Here is a 20,801-nt window from a genome sequence, read left to right as displayed (position 1 = left end):
AATTCCTCAAATTGTCATAAATGCTACTGCATTTACCTTGGACACAAATTCCAAACGCTTTCGCTGTTTAATGGGTTGTTTTTTTTTGATCCGCCGACAACAGAAACGCTTAAGCTATTTTTCAAACCGAAATTCACTTATTGCATCAGCCCTAAAAACAGTCAAAGCTCGATTTTTCGAATCCACGGCGTTCACACAAATTTGACGTAGAATAGATGAGTGGGATTTCTTCTATTACGCTTTTTTTCATTCTCACTGCCAAGATTTAGAATGTGGACAAAGGCTCATGAAAAGAGATTTTTAGAGTTATTATTATTATTACTATATTAGAAGGATTATCACTCCGATCCTTCTAAATCTTGAGAGCAAATCAGCTGTTTTTTCCTCTTTTTTGAAGCAACGCAGAGGTCGATGGTATTGAACTGTGAGTGTACGCTAGAGAGATCCAAAAACCCAAGAATGAGGATATTTTCACATGAGAAACAGAAACTTTTCAAGGCAGCATTTGTGTTCCTGCTGCCCTCAGGATTCCATTCCTTCGCAGCCCTCAAAACCGTCCTTCCTTGAAAAGTTGGTAACTTTCGTTTCGATTGTCAACTTCAGATGCTGACGAGATTCTTGGGCTACATTCAGGTGGCTCTCAATCGATACATCCACGCTGCTGAGGCATCAGTCTATCTCGTTGGTGATCTCCATCGGAGAAGTTTCTATCGCTTGTGACTCACTCTACCGTCATTTTAGCCTATCTTTCCTTGGTTCTTCTAACAGTCTAAAATTTTCGACACTTTCTGGCCTTCGTATTCATGTATTATTTTCTTTATTTGTTCTTTGAATTTCTTAGGAATTATCGCAGGTTATCTAATCCAACGGTTATGTCGTGGTCGACGGTTCCTAATCTTCGAATAGCTTCTTTACCTTCAACTTTAGAGATTCGTAGCCTGATAATGTTAAGCATTCATTAGATGAAATGAAATAAAAACATTTTTCATTTCATTTCATCCACTGAAGGTTCCCAAAAATTATCTGCTCCTCATCCGTAGAAAAGAGATGTTCTCAAAGAATTTGAAAGTTTTCAAAAGAGTAGAAACCCACACAAAGCGGCACTGCAGCGACTTCACTTCTTGTGCGACCTATGAATTATTGGTCACCGTAATACTCAACACTTTCCCACTTTTACTTCGCTTTGGAATTCACGATTGTGCTGATCCCTCTAGGGAGTTACACACGAGAATTCCATTTTTCGCGCAATCTGCTAAAGCTATTTCTGGCATCAGTCTCCTGACGCTGATTTACCCGAGACCGAAAGACAATTGTTTTGTTGTTTGTTGTGAAAGCTTTGTTATAACCCAAAAAGGATATTTCTATTGGAGGGTATTCGTGTTGTTTTTAGAATTTTCTTTCACAAAAGTTCTAATTTTCGCGACGTTATCGATGCTCTTACAACTAATATAATATCTAATGTCGTATATACTTAATATTATAATTCATACATAATTTTCCATAATTATACACTCCCAAGTGGTGCAGATTGAATGTGCGTGTGAAATATTGCGTGTTCCAAAAATTGCAATTTGACATTTAAAAAGCCATAATGATTAAAAATGAATCTTATTTTTGTTGAAAAGCAAAATACAACAAAAACAAAAAAATTTACACATTTTCCACATTTGACAACAGAGTTTCGGAATCAAAAAAACATATGGGAGCGGTTAAATTTCCCCCTTCTCTTTGTTCTCATCACGAGTACATTTAAAAGACTGGAATCGTGATGGAGACAAAGTGAAGGAAAAATCCAGTGTCGATGAGTAGTAAAGTTTTCGCTATTTGATACACAAACGGTAATCTGAGATTTCCTGCTGACTTCTGATTTGCTCTCTTCTGGTAACATAAGATCCTTATAATAGTTGTTGCTCTACCGCAGAACGGATGTTGATTCTCTCATCTCTCGCGCTGTTTTGCTAAGACATTGTGAATTTTACTGCGAGGGTGAGCTAAATCGTTCAGATGAAAGTGAAATGACAATGAAAATGCTTTACTTTCTCTGAAGATCCCCAAAACATCCCTAAAGACTCTTCTACGTTTTCGTTCGAAAATATCATGTAAAACATTTTGTATGTGGGTTCAAAAGCTCTATATAACGAACACTGCATTATTTATAATGCAGTAATTCGTTTCCCTGCTCCTATGCTCTCACTTTTCACGGTTATGCAATATGAGTAGGTGGTGGAGGAGAGCAATTCCGTCTTCCATGACGGTTGCACGAGTTGTCGAGGGATAAGAACAGAAAGTGTCAGTTCCATTTCCATATTTAAAACTCTTGTTCTCATCACGAGTAAAAGACTGGAATCGTGATGGAGACAAAGTGAAGGAAAAATCCAGTGTCGATGAGTAGTAAAGTTTTCGCTATTTGATACACAAACGGTAATCTGAGATTTCCTGCTGACTTCTGATTTGCTCTCTTCTGGTAACATAAGATCCTTATAATAGTTGTTGCTCTACCGCAGAACGGATGTTGATTCTCTCATCTCTCGCGCTGTTTTGCTAAGACATTGTGAATTTTACTGCGAGGGTGAGCTAAATCGTTCAGATGAAAGTGAAATGACAATGAAAATGCTTTACTTTCTCTGAAGATCCCCAAAACATCCCTAAAGACTCTTCTACGTTTTCGTTCGAAAATATCATGTAAAACATTTTGTATGTGGGTTCAAAAGCTCTATATAACGAACACTGCATTATTTATAATGCAGTAATTCGTTTCCCTGCTCCTATGCTCTCACTTTTCACGGTTATGCAATATGAGTAGGTGGTGGAGAGAGCAATTCCGTCTATGACGGTTGCACGAGTTGTCGAGGGATAAGAACAGAAAGTGTCAGTTCCATTTCCATATGTTGCTCGAACAAAAGACACTTGCTCTCGATCTGAGTTTGAAAATAAAAATAAAAAACATAAACCTCTAAATATAATTCTGAGAAGATAGGGGGCGGCTGCGTACGAAGTGCTGTGGTGGAGCCAGCGATCTAGGTAGTGCCCTCGTTTTGTGCAAAGGTAAGGGTCCGATCCCAATGTTAACAGCAAGTTTCACTTCTAACGCAGCCGCTTGCATTGCAACGCAAATTGCATCCATTCCGTCCATTTCTTCTTAATTGCCGTAAAAAACTGCCCGGAAGTTACGGCTTCAGGCGTTTTGGCGCACTATTTTCTACAGGGAGTTCGACTGGAGCCCGCCAGCCTTGTGCGGTGCCGCATCTTCCGGGCCGTTTTTTACTGCAATTAGGAAGAAATAAACGGAATCACTCCTCTCTCCGCAGTCTCCCATCCCGTATACGAATACTCCACCTGAAATCTGCACCGCCTCAGATTTGTGGGGTGATGCCTTTAAGAGCAGCATATCACAAAATAGGTGATCTTGGGGTCTCTCCACAAGAATATAGGTTTAGGGGAGTAGATCACGAAAATGTGTTTCTACGATACCTTATGATGCTCCGACCTCACACATGCGCCTTTTCCGTTAGCCACACTCTATAACGATCAGGGGGAACTTCATTGTCCGTGTGCTCCGGGATGCCTTCACAGGCAGCATACCACAAATCTGACATGATGAGCGAATCCGCAGTATGAGCTAGAGATTGGTTGTAGATTATGGAATCCGGGTGCTCTTAGGGTTCCTCTAAGAGTTCAGTTTGTAGGGAATGATTTCCCCCCATTTTTCCCTGTAACTGTACGTCAATAGGATGCTTCGCGGTGGTAAATCTTGGCGAAATTCCTTCGCTGGTGTCATACTTTCTTTTGCTGGGGGTGCTGTCCTCAGGATCCCACTCAGAAATTTTATTTCTGCCCTACTTCCTCGATATAATTGATAATGATAATGATGATAATTAGTCACAACCGCCATTCCTCTTAGCCGGATTTCGCTAGAACGCTATTCATGCGTGGTCATACAAAACAAAACGGAAATCCATCCGTTACAGAGTAAAATCTTAGAGGTAACCGACAGTTCCGACAGCATCCAGCTAAGAGCTGTTTACTGTCGCTTTAAAGGCAGTGTATCACGAAATTGACGTGGTACTGAAACCCCAGGGAAAATTTAGAGGTTGATGGTGGCTCCGCCCGTATTATCCCTAATTGTCGTAAAAAAACGGGATTCTTTCCTATAGAATTAGTGCAATGCAACAGCTTTTAACACGTCCCGCGTCCACGCGCGAGCTCCCGAGGATCAATAAAGTCTCCTCAGCAGCCTATTCAACTGATACCAATGAATAGACTGCTGAAAGGACCGGAACTTGTAAAAGGGTGCGCATTCTAGGGATTAAGGGTCGAAAGGAACAAACGTCGTTCCCACGCTGCTTTTTATGACGCTTTTTTATGACTGAGGGCGATTGCTCGCCTGTTTCCGCAGTCGGCAACTCAAATCTTCCCCTTGAAGATTTCCGTACCACGAGAAATTCTTCACACGCTATTTTTTTTGAAAACATTGAGGTTAGTAGCTTGGGGAATGGTCATACACATTCCTATTTATTCTTTATTTTCTGGATCTCAAAAAAAAAACCGTAATAAGCACTAAGCCGATATCAGTACTCTAAACGTTACTGTAGAAGTGTTTGGGAATCTCAGTTAAGCATGTGAAGAATTACAAAGTAGGAAGTCAATGCTAATATTTATCTTCCCGAAAGATTCTCCTGTGTACTTGCGATGCACGTCTCACGAAAATACTTCCTATCTTTAAAATGGTCAATCGATTTACCAGACTATCTCAGGAGAACTATCTCAGAAGCTTCTCTATTCTAAACAAGTTGAATGCGGAATTGAAGCCCATTTTGAAGCTCAGTATTTTTTGAGTACTTTAGCTGTGAATGGATTCAAAAAATTGTTTGAGCAGAAAAGTGACGAGTTAACAAGTAACACAACTCTCCTCAGCGATGCACTTGGATCTTCCTTGCTAATATGAACAAAACGAGAGAGCACAAAATCCTTTTGCTCAGAAAGAAATACTCCAATGTAATAATGTAATAATCAGATCTGTGAGGGAACCGGCTGATGTTCAGGATTACTTTGCGTTTCTGCTATACAATGTGCAGGAAAGTCATTGTATGAAACTGATACTGAAGGTGCGACCAGATTAGGATCAAGAGGTGGAACAGGTTGCAGAAGTGCCAGCGACGGAACCACTCTATCCCTATAGAGCTCTCTAATCGAAGTAGTTAGTTGCTTTTTCCATTTTGTTCTGAAATATAGTGATTATGAGATCGAAAAACATGAATTTTAACGCATAAAAATATATTTATTCAGACAATTACCTTCGATTCTGAAACCAGGTTTTGATCTGTGTTTCGGTTAGATTTAAGCTTCTTGAAAGTTGTATTCTCTTCTGCACGCTAAGGTACTTGTCTGTCTGTAATAAGAAAAAAATAGCCAAAAGTCAGTTGCAGTCTTTCTGGTCAGTCATATAGGCTGGAAAAGAATAATTCCAAATTCTGTCATTTTTAGAAGCCTGCAAATGAAGCAGGATGAAACAAAAGTAAGTAAGTAAACAAAAGTTCACTTAGTGAGTCTTTTCTTCAGTAATTCTTATTGAAATTCCAAAATATTTTCAAGGGCGCCACATTCACAATCTAAAAACTTGGATGTGCCCTGTAACAAATAAGACAATTTTGGCTAATGTCCTATTACCAACCATTAGTAATTTTGAGCCATCCAGAAATAAAAGAGCCTTTTAAGCTGCATCACACTAAATTTTCACTAACTGTTTTCATCCTATCCTAGTTAAAAGTCCGGTCATCTTGAAAATCCTACACCTACAGCTTTACTAGTGCTGCTCTTGCGATTAACGGTTTTCAATTTTTCGCATGCAGTACATTTACTATGTTTTCTAATGTGAACGTGGTTAATCTTACTTCTAGCATCTCCACATCAACCCAAATAGTAACCATGTAACACATCGTGAAACACCTTCAACATGACACTTTCAGACGCTTTAGATAGTAAAATTGCCAAAAAAAGCAAGTTAATAGTTGAATTCAATTTCACAGCCAAATTCTGTGACGTGTTGTATCACTAGGTGAATATTCTGAATAGTCATTCTGAAAAAAACAGTAGTTGATGTGTTATATTTCGGTTGGCACTAGGTAACATTAACCGAGACATAAATATTGTGTACGAATGGCGAAAATGTTCTAATTTGTGGAGCATCATCACGTTAACGGTCAGTTTTAAAGACAGTATGCCACAAATCTGAAGATTCTGAGCTAGAGAAAGAACAGGCTTAGAAATTTATATTACGAGTATGTGTGTGCTAACGTCCAATTCCCCTTAATCATCTGCAAAAATGGCGTGGGAAACAGTCTTCGAGTCCGGATTTCCCCACGAGGCACCTCATAACACCCCGTCGTATACACGCTTGTTCCCTTGGCAGCCTATCTATTGGTTTTTCTTGATTATTCTGCTGGGAAAACCTCATCGATTATCGGCCGGCTCCACCCCCGTTCTTAATTCCCCTTCCCCCCTCCACCATTCGAAAGCCTTTTTTCACACCGCTTTCCAGGGTTTTCCAGAACAATATTGGGGGAATTAAGTGTTGGCATGCTCATACTCGTGATCTACACCCATACTCCTGCCCAACGTCGTCAATTTCACTACGTACGCTGCCTACGATAGTACGATAGCTGAGAACGAGAAAGAAGCTCCGCTGTCCAGTACATCTAAAGGTTCTGCTCAAGACCTCTTATAGACCTCATCATTAAGGTATAGATGTGTGGTATAGTGGCTGGCTCTCAGCCAGAAGAAGTAAAAAATCAAGAGTGCCCCACCGCACAGACGTCTACTGTAGATTGAATCGATTGGAAGCGCAATGGAACAACGAACGAAGCGTTTAGCAGACTGTGAATGTGAACCTCTGGGGGAAAAAAGCACGAACAAATTCTATTCCCGAAATATTTGAGACTTTGTAGCCATAAAATGCGGTACTTAATTAAAATAATTTCTGTTTGATTTATTAACAATATGTTATCACAAAACCAACCTGAAATTCACATTCCAGCTTTTCAAGTTGTCTAGCGGTGTAAGCTTGCCGTGGCTTGCGTTCTCCTATCGCTTTCCTAGACCGTTTGTAGTCGTGTTTACGAGCTATAAAATAATTTTAAACGGGTATTTTCGCCCGAGAAGTTCTAATCTCTTCGAAAGAATTCGAAGAACACGTAAACAAAAGATAGATTGGACTGTATTATATGTAGAAATATGATGATTGTTTCAATGTTTTTCTTTGTTTTTGGACCCTTCCTGACTGCGGAACCACCCCGACCTCTACAATTCCACCTCTACATTCTCCCGCAGATTCTCTCACCATCTCAGTTTCGTAGTAAAGTACCTTAAAAAGATATTGCGGATCCATCCATTGCGTGATTCCATCCTGTAATGTGGGAACAAAGCTACCAATGAACATTCGCCTCTACATGCACTTCCGCACATTTTTCATAAAGTCCATATTTTGCCTTCACCCCACAAATTTATTATCTAAAGTTTGCTATATAAAGTACGGTCAAAACGACCTGAACTGTGCAAATGTGCAAACGGCTCTAAGTGAATGGGTTGTTCTGCTGCACAGTTTGAGTGAAACTAGAGAGGTACCCACCACGATCATGACCCCCTACGTAATTGTTCCACAAGTCAGATTGTTTCGGCTGGACTGTATCTCTTGGCGATAGTTGCACAGTAATCAATTTCAATTGCATTAATTGCTCTAATGAATTAATTGCCTAACTTTGTTGTGCCCAACCACGTGAACGAAGTTTTCACTCATCCCTGTTCTATACCACTATTCGGGCGTAGTTTCGCAATTTGAAGTTTACTTACCAACGTTGAGTATACCATGCCGGGCCCTCTTGTCATCTGACTCATCTTAAATGACATTCATTTTCTCTATACACTGTAGTACTTATGCGGGGCCATAATTCCTTTGTTAGAATATATTCGTACGTCGTTATTTTTAGATCTTATCACATGCACGATTTATTCAGAAGTATGATTTTCGCATAACAAAAGGTATAATTGGGAAAAAAAAAGTGCAGCATGACAATGACAGACCTCCCATACCCAGCAGCATTTGTAATTCGACAAGGGATGGAGTTTTGATGTCGTGAGCGATCGCATACATAGCAAGTTGGCTGGACGCTAAGTTGTTCCATTGCGATAACGCATTTCCGTAGGACGCTGTAAGAACGAGTTTTTCACGGGAACATCGCGTATTTTTCCGATTTATCCAATATGCCTCACGTAATACTGTGGTAATATGTACCAGCTTGAGGAATCATTCACAGTGTAATTACGATTAAATGTCTTATAACGTAGATGGTGGGAAATAAGAGAGAGTTAAGTGCTAATCTGCATTCCGATTTCGCATGGAAATGAAAAATTACGGTGAGAAAGCGATTCTATTCGGAATCTACATGGAATTATGAATGAGTGCAAATGAACACATTGTCGCATATACGTAAGCTTAGCATTAACACAGCTTCGAAAAAAGCAAGGACTGGTTACCTCAAGAAAAAGAAGGGTGGGCAGAAGAGACGAACTGTTGAAGTGAGCTGTTCAGTGTAATGAAGAGGAAGGAAATAAAGAAAAGAATAAAAGGATAAAGGATAAAGTGTCTGGCGTTAATAAATCCGCTTAGGATGCGCGCCCACGTTCACTTTAATTCAGAATCCTTTGAGGTCCACGAACGTGTAACTGGCCAACACAATGACCTGCAGTCGAATCGAACCCGAAGGGATGAAAGGCTTGGTGAGCTTCCTTATTTACTTTTTTATTCCTTACTTACATCTTTCATGTTCACAACTAGAGCAAACAAAGTTTTTCCAGCTCAAGATGTACTCTACCTACTTTTTTTCTTTTCTTTTCTTTTTCACGTTTCTGATAGATTTCTAATGCTTCACTAATGAAAAAAGCAAAGACTGGTTACCTCAAGAAAAAGAAGGGTGTCAAAATGTCACTGTCAAAATACATAGTACTCTCGCAGTGACATAAATAAATAAATAAATAAATTTATTTATTTACTTATTTATCTATGTATTTTATTTATATATAAATAAAAAATATATTATATATATATATATATATATATATATATATATATATATATATATATATGAATGGCCCCATAATTGTGGTGTTCTGTGCCTGACTACTTCCTTCAAGACTTTTTTTCATGTCTAGTTAATGAAGGCAAATAAGCTGCATTCAGATGAACGTATGACAAATGATTCACATGTACACAAACGATAGAGGATGATGCGTCTGACGTTGGTCAGTGTTGAGATCAGCGTATCCGACGTATTCAAAGTCATGCCAAATACTACTTTCCACTACTATCGCCAAACTGATGACGAATCAAGAGGACTGCGGAGAACATCAAGGATCGACTAGTTGAACCTAATAGTTTTCGTTTTAATGGTGACTTAAGAATGATTTGAGTTAAAACAAAAGATCTTGTGCGTCTTTATAATGGATTTTTAAACTGATAAACGTCCTCAAAAGAAACAACATCTCTATGAAGATGAGAAAACGCATAAAGATGCGAAGTAGCACTTAGCAAATTGCTCACAGAAAGGAAAGTCGAATCTATGAAAGGTTTGCGGATTACGCATAGGCTATCACTTACATCCCGCCAAAGTCAAGGGGATAAAAATCCCATACCGGTGGGATTAATGAAATTCTACTCAACGTTATGTCGATAAAGGTGTAGACTGAGCAATTGGTCTAAATGTTCACTTCAACTGAGAGAGGTTCAAGATAGCTGCAGTATTAATAAAGCATCAGGATTTCTTTCCAGAGGAGGGGAAATATTATCTTAATTTTCTACAGGAAACTAATCAATTTCTGAGTACTGCTGCACTCCATTGAGTGATTTGGCAACCGTGAAATCTTCAACACCTCTGAGGTAAACATTATGCTATTAGGTCGTTTTGACTCTAGTCAGGTTTAGCAAGTTTTGTAGCACAGGAGACAAATGGTCAAAACGGCCTGACTTATAACGCCATTGCGTAAGCGTTTGCGTCGGAACCGCCGCGCGCATCTGCTTATTCTGTTGCACACTAAATGAAGTTGATAATCTGTTCCTCGCTCCATTGTGTCCAACATCTTCAATGTTTCGGTAAATCCAACAAAAACACGGAAGAATTTTATAATAATCAGGTGATCTTGTGAAATTGTTATCTAATTGCAGTAACGAGGAAGAACAAAAGTTGAAAGATAGAAAGAAAGCTTTCGGACCCTTCTGAAATGATGCATACGCTGTGTGCTGCTCAACATACAGTATTTTCACGTTTAACACTGCGATTGTATTGTGTTACAACAGCACCGATGTTGGTCTGAACGTGACTTTAGGAGTAGGAGTACAGGATGGAGGGCAAAGACGGACTCTAAATGAGAAAAAGAAGAGAAGTTCCTGGAGATCCTCTGCGGTCCGCAAAGGTGAATATAAGTTCAGGCGAGTATGAAGGTCTCGAGGCGCCACCGTCCCCAGAAATAAAAATCCCTTAATTCTGTTTTATGCGCTCTGTATTATTGTTAAACAACTGTATCACGCGAAAAATAGAGGAGTTGTATATCTCTACCACAAAATAAAGAAAACACTAAATCTTATTTTATGGCTAGAAATTTCCTGATTACTCTTGAATAGTGTTGATCAAGCACTCTTAAAGGCATCAGCCCACGAATCTGAGGTGGTGCAGATTTCAGGTGGAGTATTCGTATACAGGATAGGAGGAGGGGGTGATTCCGTCCATTTCTTCCTAATTGCTGTAAAAACAGGCCCGGAAGATACGGCTTCATTCGTTTTGGGCACCATTTTGTACAAGAGGTTCGATTGGAGCGCGCCAGTCTCGTGCGGCGCCGCATCTTCCGGGCGGTTTTTTACGGCAATTAGCAAGAAATGGACGGAATCACCTCCCTCTCCATAGTCTCCCATCCCGTATACGAATACTCCACCTGAAATCTGCACCACCTCAGATTCGTGAGGTGATGCCTTCAATCAGATGTTGTTCTCTTGCTTATTCTGTTTCATCTGAGACCATCTAAGTCAGAAGAGGGAAAACCTGAGAAAGTTAATGTGCTTGGTCCTCTATTTCAGTCGCCCTCAGACTCTCAAGTACTATGTTATTTGGATTCTATTCCACATTTTCATCTCTTGTGTAGCACAGTCGGTAAGAGATTCCCCAGTGACTGTGCGATCTTCAACTCCTTATTTGAAGGGTCATTTCTAGTGGTGCAATGAATTAACAGCAATATTTACAAGTGATGATTTTGCTTAGCATCGAACCTACCTGTCTCGACGTCGGTCCTACCGGGCTGCATCCATTCGTGTTCACCAGCATGATGCGTAAGAACATCCACAATTTCCTTCTCATCCGTCGATGAGCCCTCTTCGGTGTTCATCTCAATGGAGTGAACCGCTTGAGACTGTTCAGAACCGGAGGCGAGCAATGTGGAGATGTTGAAAGCCATAAGTGACACTGAGACTATCCATTATTCGCCTCAGTCTAATACCAATCATATCCATGGGAAAGTCGCTGTGGCACACCTGCCCGCCGCTGTCTTAGTCTCTCGGCTAAGTGCCTTCTCTAAACATAAAGCAGTTCCACGACATTGGATTACATTGTAAACACCACTCTAAAATCGCTTGTATCAATCGCAGTGAAATGGATCTCCGAGTGAAAATGCGTTACAGAGTGGAAGGATCTCAAAGAAAAAACTACAATCTCTCAGTTGCCAAGCTGTTTTCAATTCACAAACTTACCGTTGCGCATTTACCTTTATTTGCAAACAAATACTACGATTAGTAATCGTGGCAGCGCTTACCTTAGAACCCGTGAGAAATAGTTAATGGATTGAAAATTCTAACAGCTTCTAGCGAAAACAATCCTAGTGGTGAGATTAGCTGTGGGAACTTGGCGATTTGAAGCTTCAACAGGACTATACAAAACTGGTCATGAGCTATGAAAAGAGGAATGAAAGGATACAGAAGAAGATAAGACTGGAAGAAATCCCTCGACTACTTCTCAGCTCTATTGAAAATTGAAAGTGCAGTAGCTCCACTCAACTACTCGAGTTTTATAACATATGTATTTCATCATCAAAACAACTCGATGTGTATACTAGCCATTTCGTTCCGAAGTATAGATCACGATCTTGGATACTCAATCCTAAACACAAGATAACAAATTAAATGATATCTTCAGTTTGAATCAGTACTTCTGTGCGGAAGATATTCTTTGTAATCTGTCGAAATCTTTGCTTAAAGGCAGCGCCGTTAAACGAAGCTGACACAAAAGGGTAAGGTCTGCGAAAATAAAAGGTTCAGAGTTTAGATAACAATTACTAGCATGGGCGTACTCAATCTCCCCTTATCGTACTGAAAAAACTTTTCCCCTCCCCTTATCGTACTGAAAAAAGAAAAAAAAAACAAAAAAAACCTTTATCGTACTGAACTTTTGTACGCGCGCCGCGTCTACGAGCTAGCGGTCGAAGAAGAATGAGGTCTCAGCAGCCTATTCAAGTAAAACCAATGAATGGGCAGCTGAGGGGACCTCGATCGTAAATGAAGGGACGCGTTCTAATATACCTCTTCCGAGTAAACGCCGTTCAAACGTTTCAGCACGATTAGAAGTGATCGAGTGGGACCACGCTCACACTACCAATCTACAATCCGAACTCTATATTTTCCCACAGGTTTCCAAGCTACCTCATTCTTATGGTTCGCTGCCTTCAAAGGCATCACCCCATGAATCTGAGGTGGTGTAGATTTCAGGTGGAGTATTCGTATACAGGATGGGAGACTACGGAGAGGGAGGTGATTCCGTCCATTTCTTGCTAATTGCCGTAAAAAACGGCACGGAAGATGCGGCGCCGCACAAGACTGGCGCGCTCCAATCGAACATCTTGTACAAAATGGTGCACCAAAACGAATGAAGCCGTATCTTCCGGGCCGTTTTTTACGGCAATTAGGAAGAAATGGACGGAATCACCCACCTCTCCGTAGTCTCCCAGCCTGTATACGAATACTCCACCTGAAATCTACACCACCTCAGATTCGTGGGGTGATGCATTTAAAGGGCATCTTTTTACACCAATGAGAATGAAGAATGAAAACGCGAAGATTAATTACCAAATTGCGCAACGAAACAAGTTGTTACAGTCGCATCACTGCAACAGCGACTAAATCCGATCTCTGCACTTCTATTTCACCGCTCGTATGCTGTAAAAAGACATACCGTCGAGTAAACTAAAAATTCCCGAACACTATCTATTACTCGAAAATCCTAATATCAAAAATTGCCGCAACGTTTCCTCTGAAAAAAAAGAACCCTGTCATCGCAGCAATGGTGTCTGCTGTCAGAGCCCGTCAAGCTGTTCGAGATCTCTGCCTCCTAATCTAAGGCCGAGTAAAGGGTAGTTGAATTGAGTGGACACTCAACCGCGTTCTTATTTCTGGGAATAAATAAATAAGTCAGTCGTCGCCCTAAAATCTAGGCATTATTCTTGGAGTATTTATGCTGTGTAGACTACAATTACTAAGACGAAGCAGGGAGATAGAGCTTCCAGAAATGAGAGCGAGTGCCTCCTTTCCTCCCCAACTACATTTTCCCCCTCAGACGTCTGTGTAGATTAGGATCATGATCACAGTCAAGAAATATTTGGAAAAAGTCTAACCGCTAACAACAGTAGGACACGACGAAAAAAAGCAGCGTGAAGCCAATCACAGTAAGACAAGGCTAGATTGAATTCATAGCATCAAAAAATTCAGAAACGGGAATAAGTTCCAATCCTTACTTAGGTCTGTATATTGATACAGTGTATCATCAGTAGCACACATACACACGTGTTTCGCGTAGAAACGTTTTTGCCGTCCACGGACTTCTATGTCCAACATCGGAAGTATAAACCTACATTTCATAAAATATTCCCAGAAAAAAAAACTATCGAACGAGTAGTCATGAAAAACACCACACATACGGCACAAGCAGAACCATCCACAACCCATCTGCCGCAAGAAGGTTTCTCTTCGAATCTAAGCTCAAACAACTCCCCAGTACTGACATCTAGTGTCCTTACTACGTATGAGCCGAAGCTAGCCGACCTTAAGAACGCCACCCATAACCACTGTATGGTGGTCGTATCATTGTGCGATTCGCTAGCCAACGACTTAAAGGACGCACATTGCGCCACCGCAGTAAACGCCGCTGTAGGTCTTGCAAGGAAACGGTAGTGACGCCGCGCATCACAGTAATCCAGGGCCTTTTTCTTTCGTTGAAAAGTGCTAGGTTTTGAATTTTGTTTTTTTTATGTGTTTCATCAGAACAGCTAATTTGGCGGCAGTTGATGTGGTGTTGAAAGACTTGGGTAACCGTGGCATGTTTTTAGAAAACGTCAGCAGATCACTGTTTCCGCTGTACTTTGCCGTCCAGTGGTTTTTCTGTAGATTTTAGGATTATGTGAGGGCTGTGCCTGTGCCGTGCAGTGCCTTTTCCAACCTCGCCTTGCAAATATTATGTTTGTCAGTGCGTTAATTACTGTTTACATCTTTTGAACAGCTCATATTTATCAGATGACGTGAAATTATGCTATGGTCGTTTTTTTCACCTGTGTTACTAGTATTGTCTTCTTTTTTTTCATAACTTCTTCATTTAATTTTTAGGGTATTTTCTAGATAGTCTCGAGGCTCTCTTTTCATATTTCTCTGGTTTTTCGTAATCTTCCTCCTTTTGTAACTTCTGTTCTTTATTAAAACGTCTGACTCCGTCAATCCGTTTCCGTAGAGGTATGCTTCATTTTCTATTGTTTTGCAAAGTCATATTCTCATGTAACCATTTCTCAGTGCAATTATGGATTCCCAAGATAGCAAAGTTAATCAAAACACCGACGAGACTGTCAAGGAGAACGGCCACTCCAACAAAGGAAATGAGGACAAGTTAGTATTTTCCCATGTATTTCTTTTACTTTTCTAGTTATTCCTGTTCTATTCTGAAGTTGTTATTGGTGATTTTCAAAGTTTTTTTGAGCTTCTTCGAGTAATTTCGATACAAATACATCCCGTTTTCTGCGTCTCGTCTTAGTATATTTGATTATCCCATTTTGTAACATTCCATCAGGGGCCTTCGTGTTCGTGATGAGTTTCTGCTTCTTGTTCCCTAATACTACCCTCTTAATTCATGTGAGACGTTCAAACTTTTCGGCTCTCACTTCTCCATGATGACTCCTATTATTAGTTGCTGGTCTGTCCTACCCTTATTTTATAGCTACACTGAATACTATAGCTTCTTTGCCGCTGTAGTAATGGCTCAGTGTCGCTGTGAACTGCAGCTGAAGAAAATTCTTTGTATCGACTAGGTAACTTCTCGAATATGTGACTAATTGTATCTATTAAATTGGTAGTACAGTCGGTTCTGGCGAAGGATCTGGCTTGTGGTGTAGTTGCATGAGGTCTGATCCCTGCTCAGTTCGTGACAGAATTTGGAGCTGAGCGAGAGTCAGACACTTAGATGCTAGAATAACATTTGTACTACATATAATAACTTATATCGAAAGATCATATACTTTGTTGTTGTAACGAATTTCTCCTATTTCCCAAAAACAAGACAGTTTTATACATAGCGGAAGATTTGGACTGGTTAGTGCTCCAAAATCCACCTAACGGGACTGATTGTATGCGTGATTGAAGATTTGCGAGCCTATCTATGTAAAATTCCCACATGGTTAGATCAGCTAGATGTATTCTATACTCTAGTTCTGTAGTGCAGAACTAGGAGTCTAGAATATATCTAGGTTAGCATCAAAGGTAGCGCTACTACTGTCGCACTTTCCTTTGTTATTTTGTTTGCACACAGGTTTGAAACAACTGCATATAGCGATCACTACGACTAATATGCCAACTGTAGGAAATCCACGCTAAATGCCCGGAAATTTGCTCTTTTATCGACTTTTCGAGGAGTTTACGAATGCAGCGTCGCGAAAAGTTTGATAAGATCAAAGTGATGTCTTTTATCGATCAAATAACGGGAACTTAATATTATTTTCACTTCTTCTTGTGGACCCATGGAACGCGGGTTTAAGGTTACTTTTCGTTGGCATATTTGCTGTGTTGTCTGTTCTACGGTTCACTCCACTGTCCGTATACTTTTTCAAAGCCTACTAATTGCAACCTGCACGGGTCACTTAACCAATATACAAAGTTTCTGAGATGCCTGTGGTACATCATTCTTCTCCCTGCTTTTTATACACAGTGAGGAGAAAATGTTACCACTTCATTGATTTAGCGCACCTGTAATCACCGAGCCCTGAATGTTTTGAACCAGACCTTTTACTATCTAAGAATGGCTATCTCTGTGTGCAGTTTCTTTTGATTTTAGTTTTGCTTTAGTTCGCAGCGTTCAGTTCACTGATGCGATGTAAGTGAGGTTCTGTTAAATGGTTCTCTCTTTCATTTTATATAACCAACAGAACAGAAAATCATTGTTTGAGCACTTTCTTTTTCCTTGCTGTTGTATCCTTAAAACTGATCCCTAGAATAAACCCGTCGAAGCACGAGTTCTATTCATCGTTTTCCACATTGCTCCAACGTTATTTCCACTCTTCTGTTTACGTTTTTATTAGTTTGACACTTTCAAGACAGTACCTTCTTTCTATTGTAGAAGATCCATGTTCGAATGAGCTTCGAATTGTCGTGTAATTGCAGTTAAAGGAACAATTTCTTCGCATTTTCTCTAACTCGTGTTGAATCAAATTCAGAACTGCCCTACTCTCTATTTTCCTTCTTTCTCTTTCATGATTTTTCGTGGTTACACGTTTACCAGAATAGTTAGTATTCCTTTAAAAAAAAAACATTGCGCTTTACCGTTCTTCAATTACAGTGTTTATGCCAGGCGCTATGTATGTTCGATCAACGTCAGTTGCATACGAGAGTTGATGACAAATAAAAATGATTTCTCAGAAATTATCTATGAAGAACACGAAGAAAAAGTCTACGAATTGTTTTCATGCATATTTTTCTTATCTCCAAAATGCATTTTTCTTAACTTTTCTTAACTATTCTGTCATGAAAAAGGTGGTTGTTTCCCAAATCCTGGGTTCATAAATGCGTATACTGGAAATTGTGCGAAGAGAAACCCATCCTGTTGGAAGGTTATTCCAGTGCTGCCAAGTGAATTTGCTTGACCATGTGAGTAGTCGCAGGGATATTGTTGACTATAAGAGCGTTTGCACTCGTCTAACTGCCTGCAATAGTAGACAGCATCCATCGTGTCAGAACAAGCTCATTTGGCAAGATGCTGCAAAAACAAAATGCAGGAAACTATGTGTCCAAATATTTTCATGCATTCTCACCTTATTTTCATTCCTTAACAAAACTTCGCCTCCCCTTGCATTCTTGTGCGTGAAAAATTGTAATTATACCACAGAGCGCTGTATATTTTGGTGACATTGTACGAAGAGCAGGCGGAACAATCCAATCTCAACCTAGTCCTCAGGTTCTCAGAGCCTACTTTTGATATTCAGCTTATATGTGGCGTGCTTGTGCTGAGGTGCTTCTCTGTTTTTTGAGGGAAGAATGGCGTCCTCAATGTGGCGAAAAGATAATAGTCCTTTATCTCTCCTCGTTAAAGAACAACCCTCATTTCTGTAAGAGGATCGTTAATCTTACTATATACTATCCCAAAAAGCAGAAACGTTCAGTGAAAATTTAGGAAATTAAAGCAGTCAAAAAAGCCTCAGTCTTCTTGTGCACTGCTGCTAGATTTACTGTAGTGGTTCAGGATATGCTCTTGTGTTTTCACTTTCTTGCTCAAGTTGTACTAGTTTGAAACAGTTCTAGTTTTATCGTTTGCAAATATAATATATGCGTTGATCTTCGTTTTCAGGAAAATTTTCGTTGGGGGTATTGCATACGATGTGGTCAATGAAGATCTGACTAATCATTTCCAACAGTTTGGTGAGGTCGCCCAGGCCCAAGTGAAGTTTGATCGAGTCACTGGTCGCTCGAGAGGCTTCGCTTTTGTCGAATTTGCAACTGGAGAAGGCTGCAAGGCTGCACTTGCTGCGCGTGAACAAACCATAAAAAATAAGCAGGTATGTGACGTTTGTAACATGAAAATAAATTTTTGAAATTTCATTGTAATTGGTTATTAGGTGCGAAGTAACTGCTGTCAATCTCTCAAATTTTTAGTCTCCTAATTGTAGTCCATTAGCAAGACAGTTAAGTAGGGGACAAATAACTTCCAAGGTCCACCAACTGTAGCAAACCCATGTATAACTTCCATGCAGGCATGTCGGCCGCTAGTTGTCTTCCATTTTAGATCTTTCTTGTCTAGAGCTCTTTTTCGAACTGAGGCTCTAAAAACAAGACAGCTCTAACGTGAATGAGTAGAGGAAAGTCGGAATTGTGATTTGAGGCAGCATGCCACGAATCTGACATTGTGAGAGAATCCGAGGGAAAAGCTAGAGATGGGCTTGTAGAGAGCGTGTTCCTGGGTGGTTCCGTTCATCTCTCCTTAATTGTCGAAAAAAAGAAGCGACGTAGAGGACGCGTTTTTTTTCCACTACGATTTCAGTTATAACGCGCCATCCTCGTGCACCCGTCGCATCCACGCTGCGAGCGGTCGAAGATTGATGTGGTCTTCTTATTCAAGTGAAACCAATAAATAAGCTGTTGAGTGGACCGGAACGTGTACTCAGAGGAGCGTTCTAACATGCCTTGTAGGAGGTACAGCGTTCCCACACCGTCTTTTACGAGGATTCAGGAGAGACGGACGGAACCACCCAGCAATCTACGAATCCATTTCTAGATTTTCCCGTGGATTCCCTCACCACGTCAGATTCTCGGTATGCTCCCTTTAAAGACATCATCCCACGAATCTGAAGTGGTGCGGGTTTCAGGTGGCTATACGGGGTCGTAGATTATGGGAAGGAGAGTGATTCCGTCCATTTCTTCCTAATTACCGTAAAAAACGGCTCGGAAGGTGCGGCAAGGGGAAGCATTTGTTTTCCAATTTCTTGAAGCTTGTGTGTCAAACATTCAGAAATGTCCGAAAACTTAAACGCAGAAAAGATGTAGTTTTGAGGGAAAACAACGAGTTGTCAAAGACGAGTTTAGCTGTAACAGTTTCATGAAGATAGGGTTTGGTTGAGATGACGTATACTGCTGCTTGGGTTTTCCATCATTTTCAATAAACTGCAAAAAAAAGTGAACATTGTTTTTTTTTTCGTAAACGCCTAATTGAAGGTCATCGAACAAAATTTTAAACAACAAATTGCGCAAAATTTCTAAATACTTTGAATGTAGCCTGTGGCACTTCTCGTTTATGAAATGTTTTTAGGTGGAAGTGAAGCCTGCCAAGTCCCGAGAAAATAAGAAAGTGTTCGTTGGTGGATTACCTTCCGATTACAACGAAGGAGAACTCCGGACCCATTTTGAGCAATTCGGAAAGGTCGAAGACATCGAATGGCCTTTCGATAAGCAAACAAAGATGCGTCGCAACTTTGCCTTTATCGTGTTCGAAGAAGAAGAGGCTGCAGATAAGGCATCTGCTCAGGCGAAGCAAACATTCGGCAATCGCGAATGTGACGTTAAGAAAGCAGTGCCTCAAGGAAAGCGGTTTGCCGCTATGGGAGGTCGTGGGAACGGCATGAGACCATATGGCGGCCGAGGGGGTGTCAACGGCGGAGCTGCTTGGTACGGAGCATGGGGACAGATGGGGATGCCATACGGAGCAGGTGCTGCATGGGGAGATTGGTACGGAGCAGCCAACTCCTTCTATGGGCAGCAGAATGGAACTGCTGCGTACGGAAACGCTTACGGAGCTGGAGGTGAATATTGATACATTGTATTGGTATGCAATTTTTCTAGTTGCGTTGATTTGTTTCTCCATAATTACTGAGAATTTGTGATTTTAGGGGCTGGATATGATTCCTATCAACAGGGTGGTGCTCGTCAAAATGGCAACGCAAACGGACAACGCTACCAGCAGGCTGCTCAGCAGCAGCAGTATTGAACTTGAACTCTGATAATCTCTCTGGAACTTAAGAAAAAATATTAAAAATTAGTCCTCTAAGTCCAACACGCGGTTTCAATTGTCTCATGGCAAATGACTAATCCTTCAGCTGACATTTTTAAGTCAGTTACATAGAAATGCCTATAGCTCTCTGTCGATTATTCTTTTCTAGTGTTGCGAATACGAGCACAAAGCGAATCATCTAGTGTTTTAAGGTTCTTGTAGCGTGAATGTTAGTTCATTTCCTCAAATTCTTGTCCACGCTCCACGTTGCAAATCCATGCTCCATATGTACATAACTGCATATCGCACCTAGCTCCGCAAAAACCTAACCGTATCATGTAAGGTACCATCCTCATTATCTAGTAGGCAGGCCAGTTCAGTCGGTTTCTGCCTGGAGTTCAGTGTTCTTTTAACATCCTTCTATATGCGCTTATGTCGACGAGACCACTAAATTGTTCTATTCCGCCCATACACTCGTAAGATATACTGGCTTGTGAGTCTCCCGTTTTCCTCTCATGTAATTCCTCTCCATGCTCCCCTTCGAGGGACGCTAAGTACTGCCGCCGCTACCTTTCTTCTCTCTGTTTTGTCTTGCTCTTCAAACTTCTCTGATCTTGTTGTTGCGTCTCAGTGCGCCATCGCCGGCGATTGTTCTCTTTAATCTGTTTGTAATGACTGCCCCATAACCACGTGCACGGTGCGATGTTACTGCCCCAAGCGTCGAATCGTGTGTGATCGTGGCGATTGTTATAAACTGCTGTTATCCGT

The 20,801-nt window shown here is 40.6% G+C and overlaps 3 protein-coding genes across 3 annotated transcripts; 2 read left to right on the top strand and 1 right to left on the bottom strand.

Moving 5' to 3' along the window:
- Nucleotides 1-475: 475 nt before the first annotated feature.
- On the top strand, nucleotides 476-832 carry RB195_000045 (uncharacterized protein; the record flags this gene model as incomplete). The annotated part of the gene is made up of 2 exons (XM_064196172.1): nucleotides 476-570; nucleotides 634-832. The coding sequence occupies 2 exons, from the start codon at nucleotides 476-478 to the stop codon at nucleotides 830-832; spliced, it is 294 nt and encodes a 97-aa protein (XP_064052053.1).
- Nucleotides 833-5,010: 4,178 nt separating this feature from the next.
- RB195_000044 (uncharacterized protein) lies at nucleotides 5,011-11,493 on the bottom strand (the record flags this gene model as incomplete). The annotated part of the gene is made up of 5 exons (XM_064196171.1): nucleotides 5,011-5,221; nucleotides 5,295-5,389; nucleotides 7,016-7,119; nucleotides 8,077-8,202; nucleotides 11,313-11,493. 5 exons carry the CDS (start codon nucleotides 11,491-11,493, stop codon nucleotides 5,011-5,013), a joined length of 717 nt encoding a protein of 238 aa, XP_064052052.1.
- A 3,377-nt stretch (nucleotides 11,494-14,870) lies between these two features.
- On the top strand, nucleotides 14,871-20,030 carry RB195_000043 (uncharacterized protein; the record flags this gene model as incomplete). The annotated part of the gene is made up of 4 exons (XM_064196170.1): nucleotides 14,871-14,956; nucleotides 17,901-18,108; nucleotides 19,356-19,845; nucleotides 19,933-20,030. 4 exons carry the CDS (start codon nucleotides 14,871-14,873, stop codon nucleotides 20,028-20,030), a joined length of 882 nt encoding a protein of 293 aa, XP_064052051.1.
- Nucleotides 20,031-20,801: the final 771 nt, after the last annotated feature.

This window comes from Necator americanus, chromosome IV (genome assembly GCF_031761385.1).
Source record: "Necator americanus strain Aroian chromosome IV, whole genome shotgun sequence".
NCBI classification, from domain to species: Eukaryota; Metazoa; Nematoda; class Chromadorea; order Rhabditida; family Ancylostomatidae; genus Necator; species Necator americanus.
The sequence above is the reverse complement of the archived record's forward strand: the minus strand, read 5'-3'. Positions and strand labels throughout refer to the sequence as shown.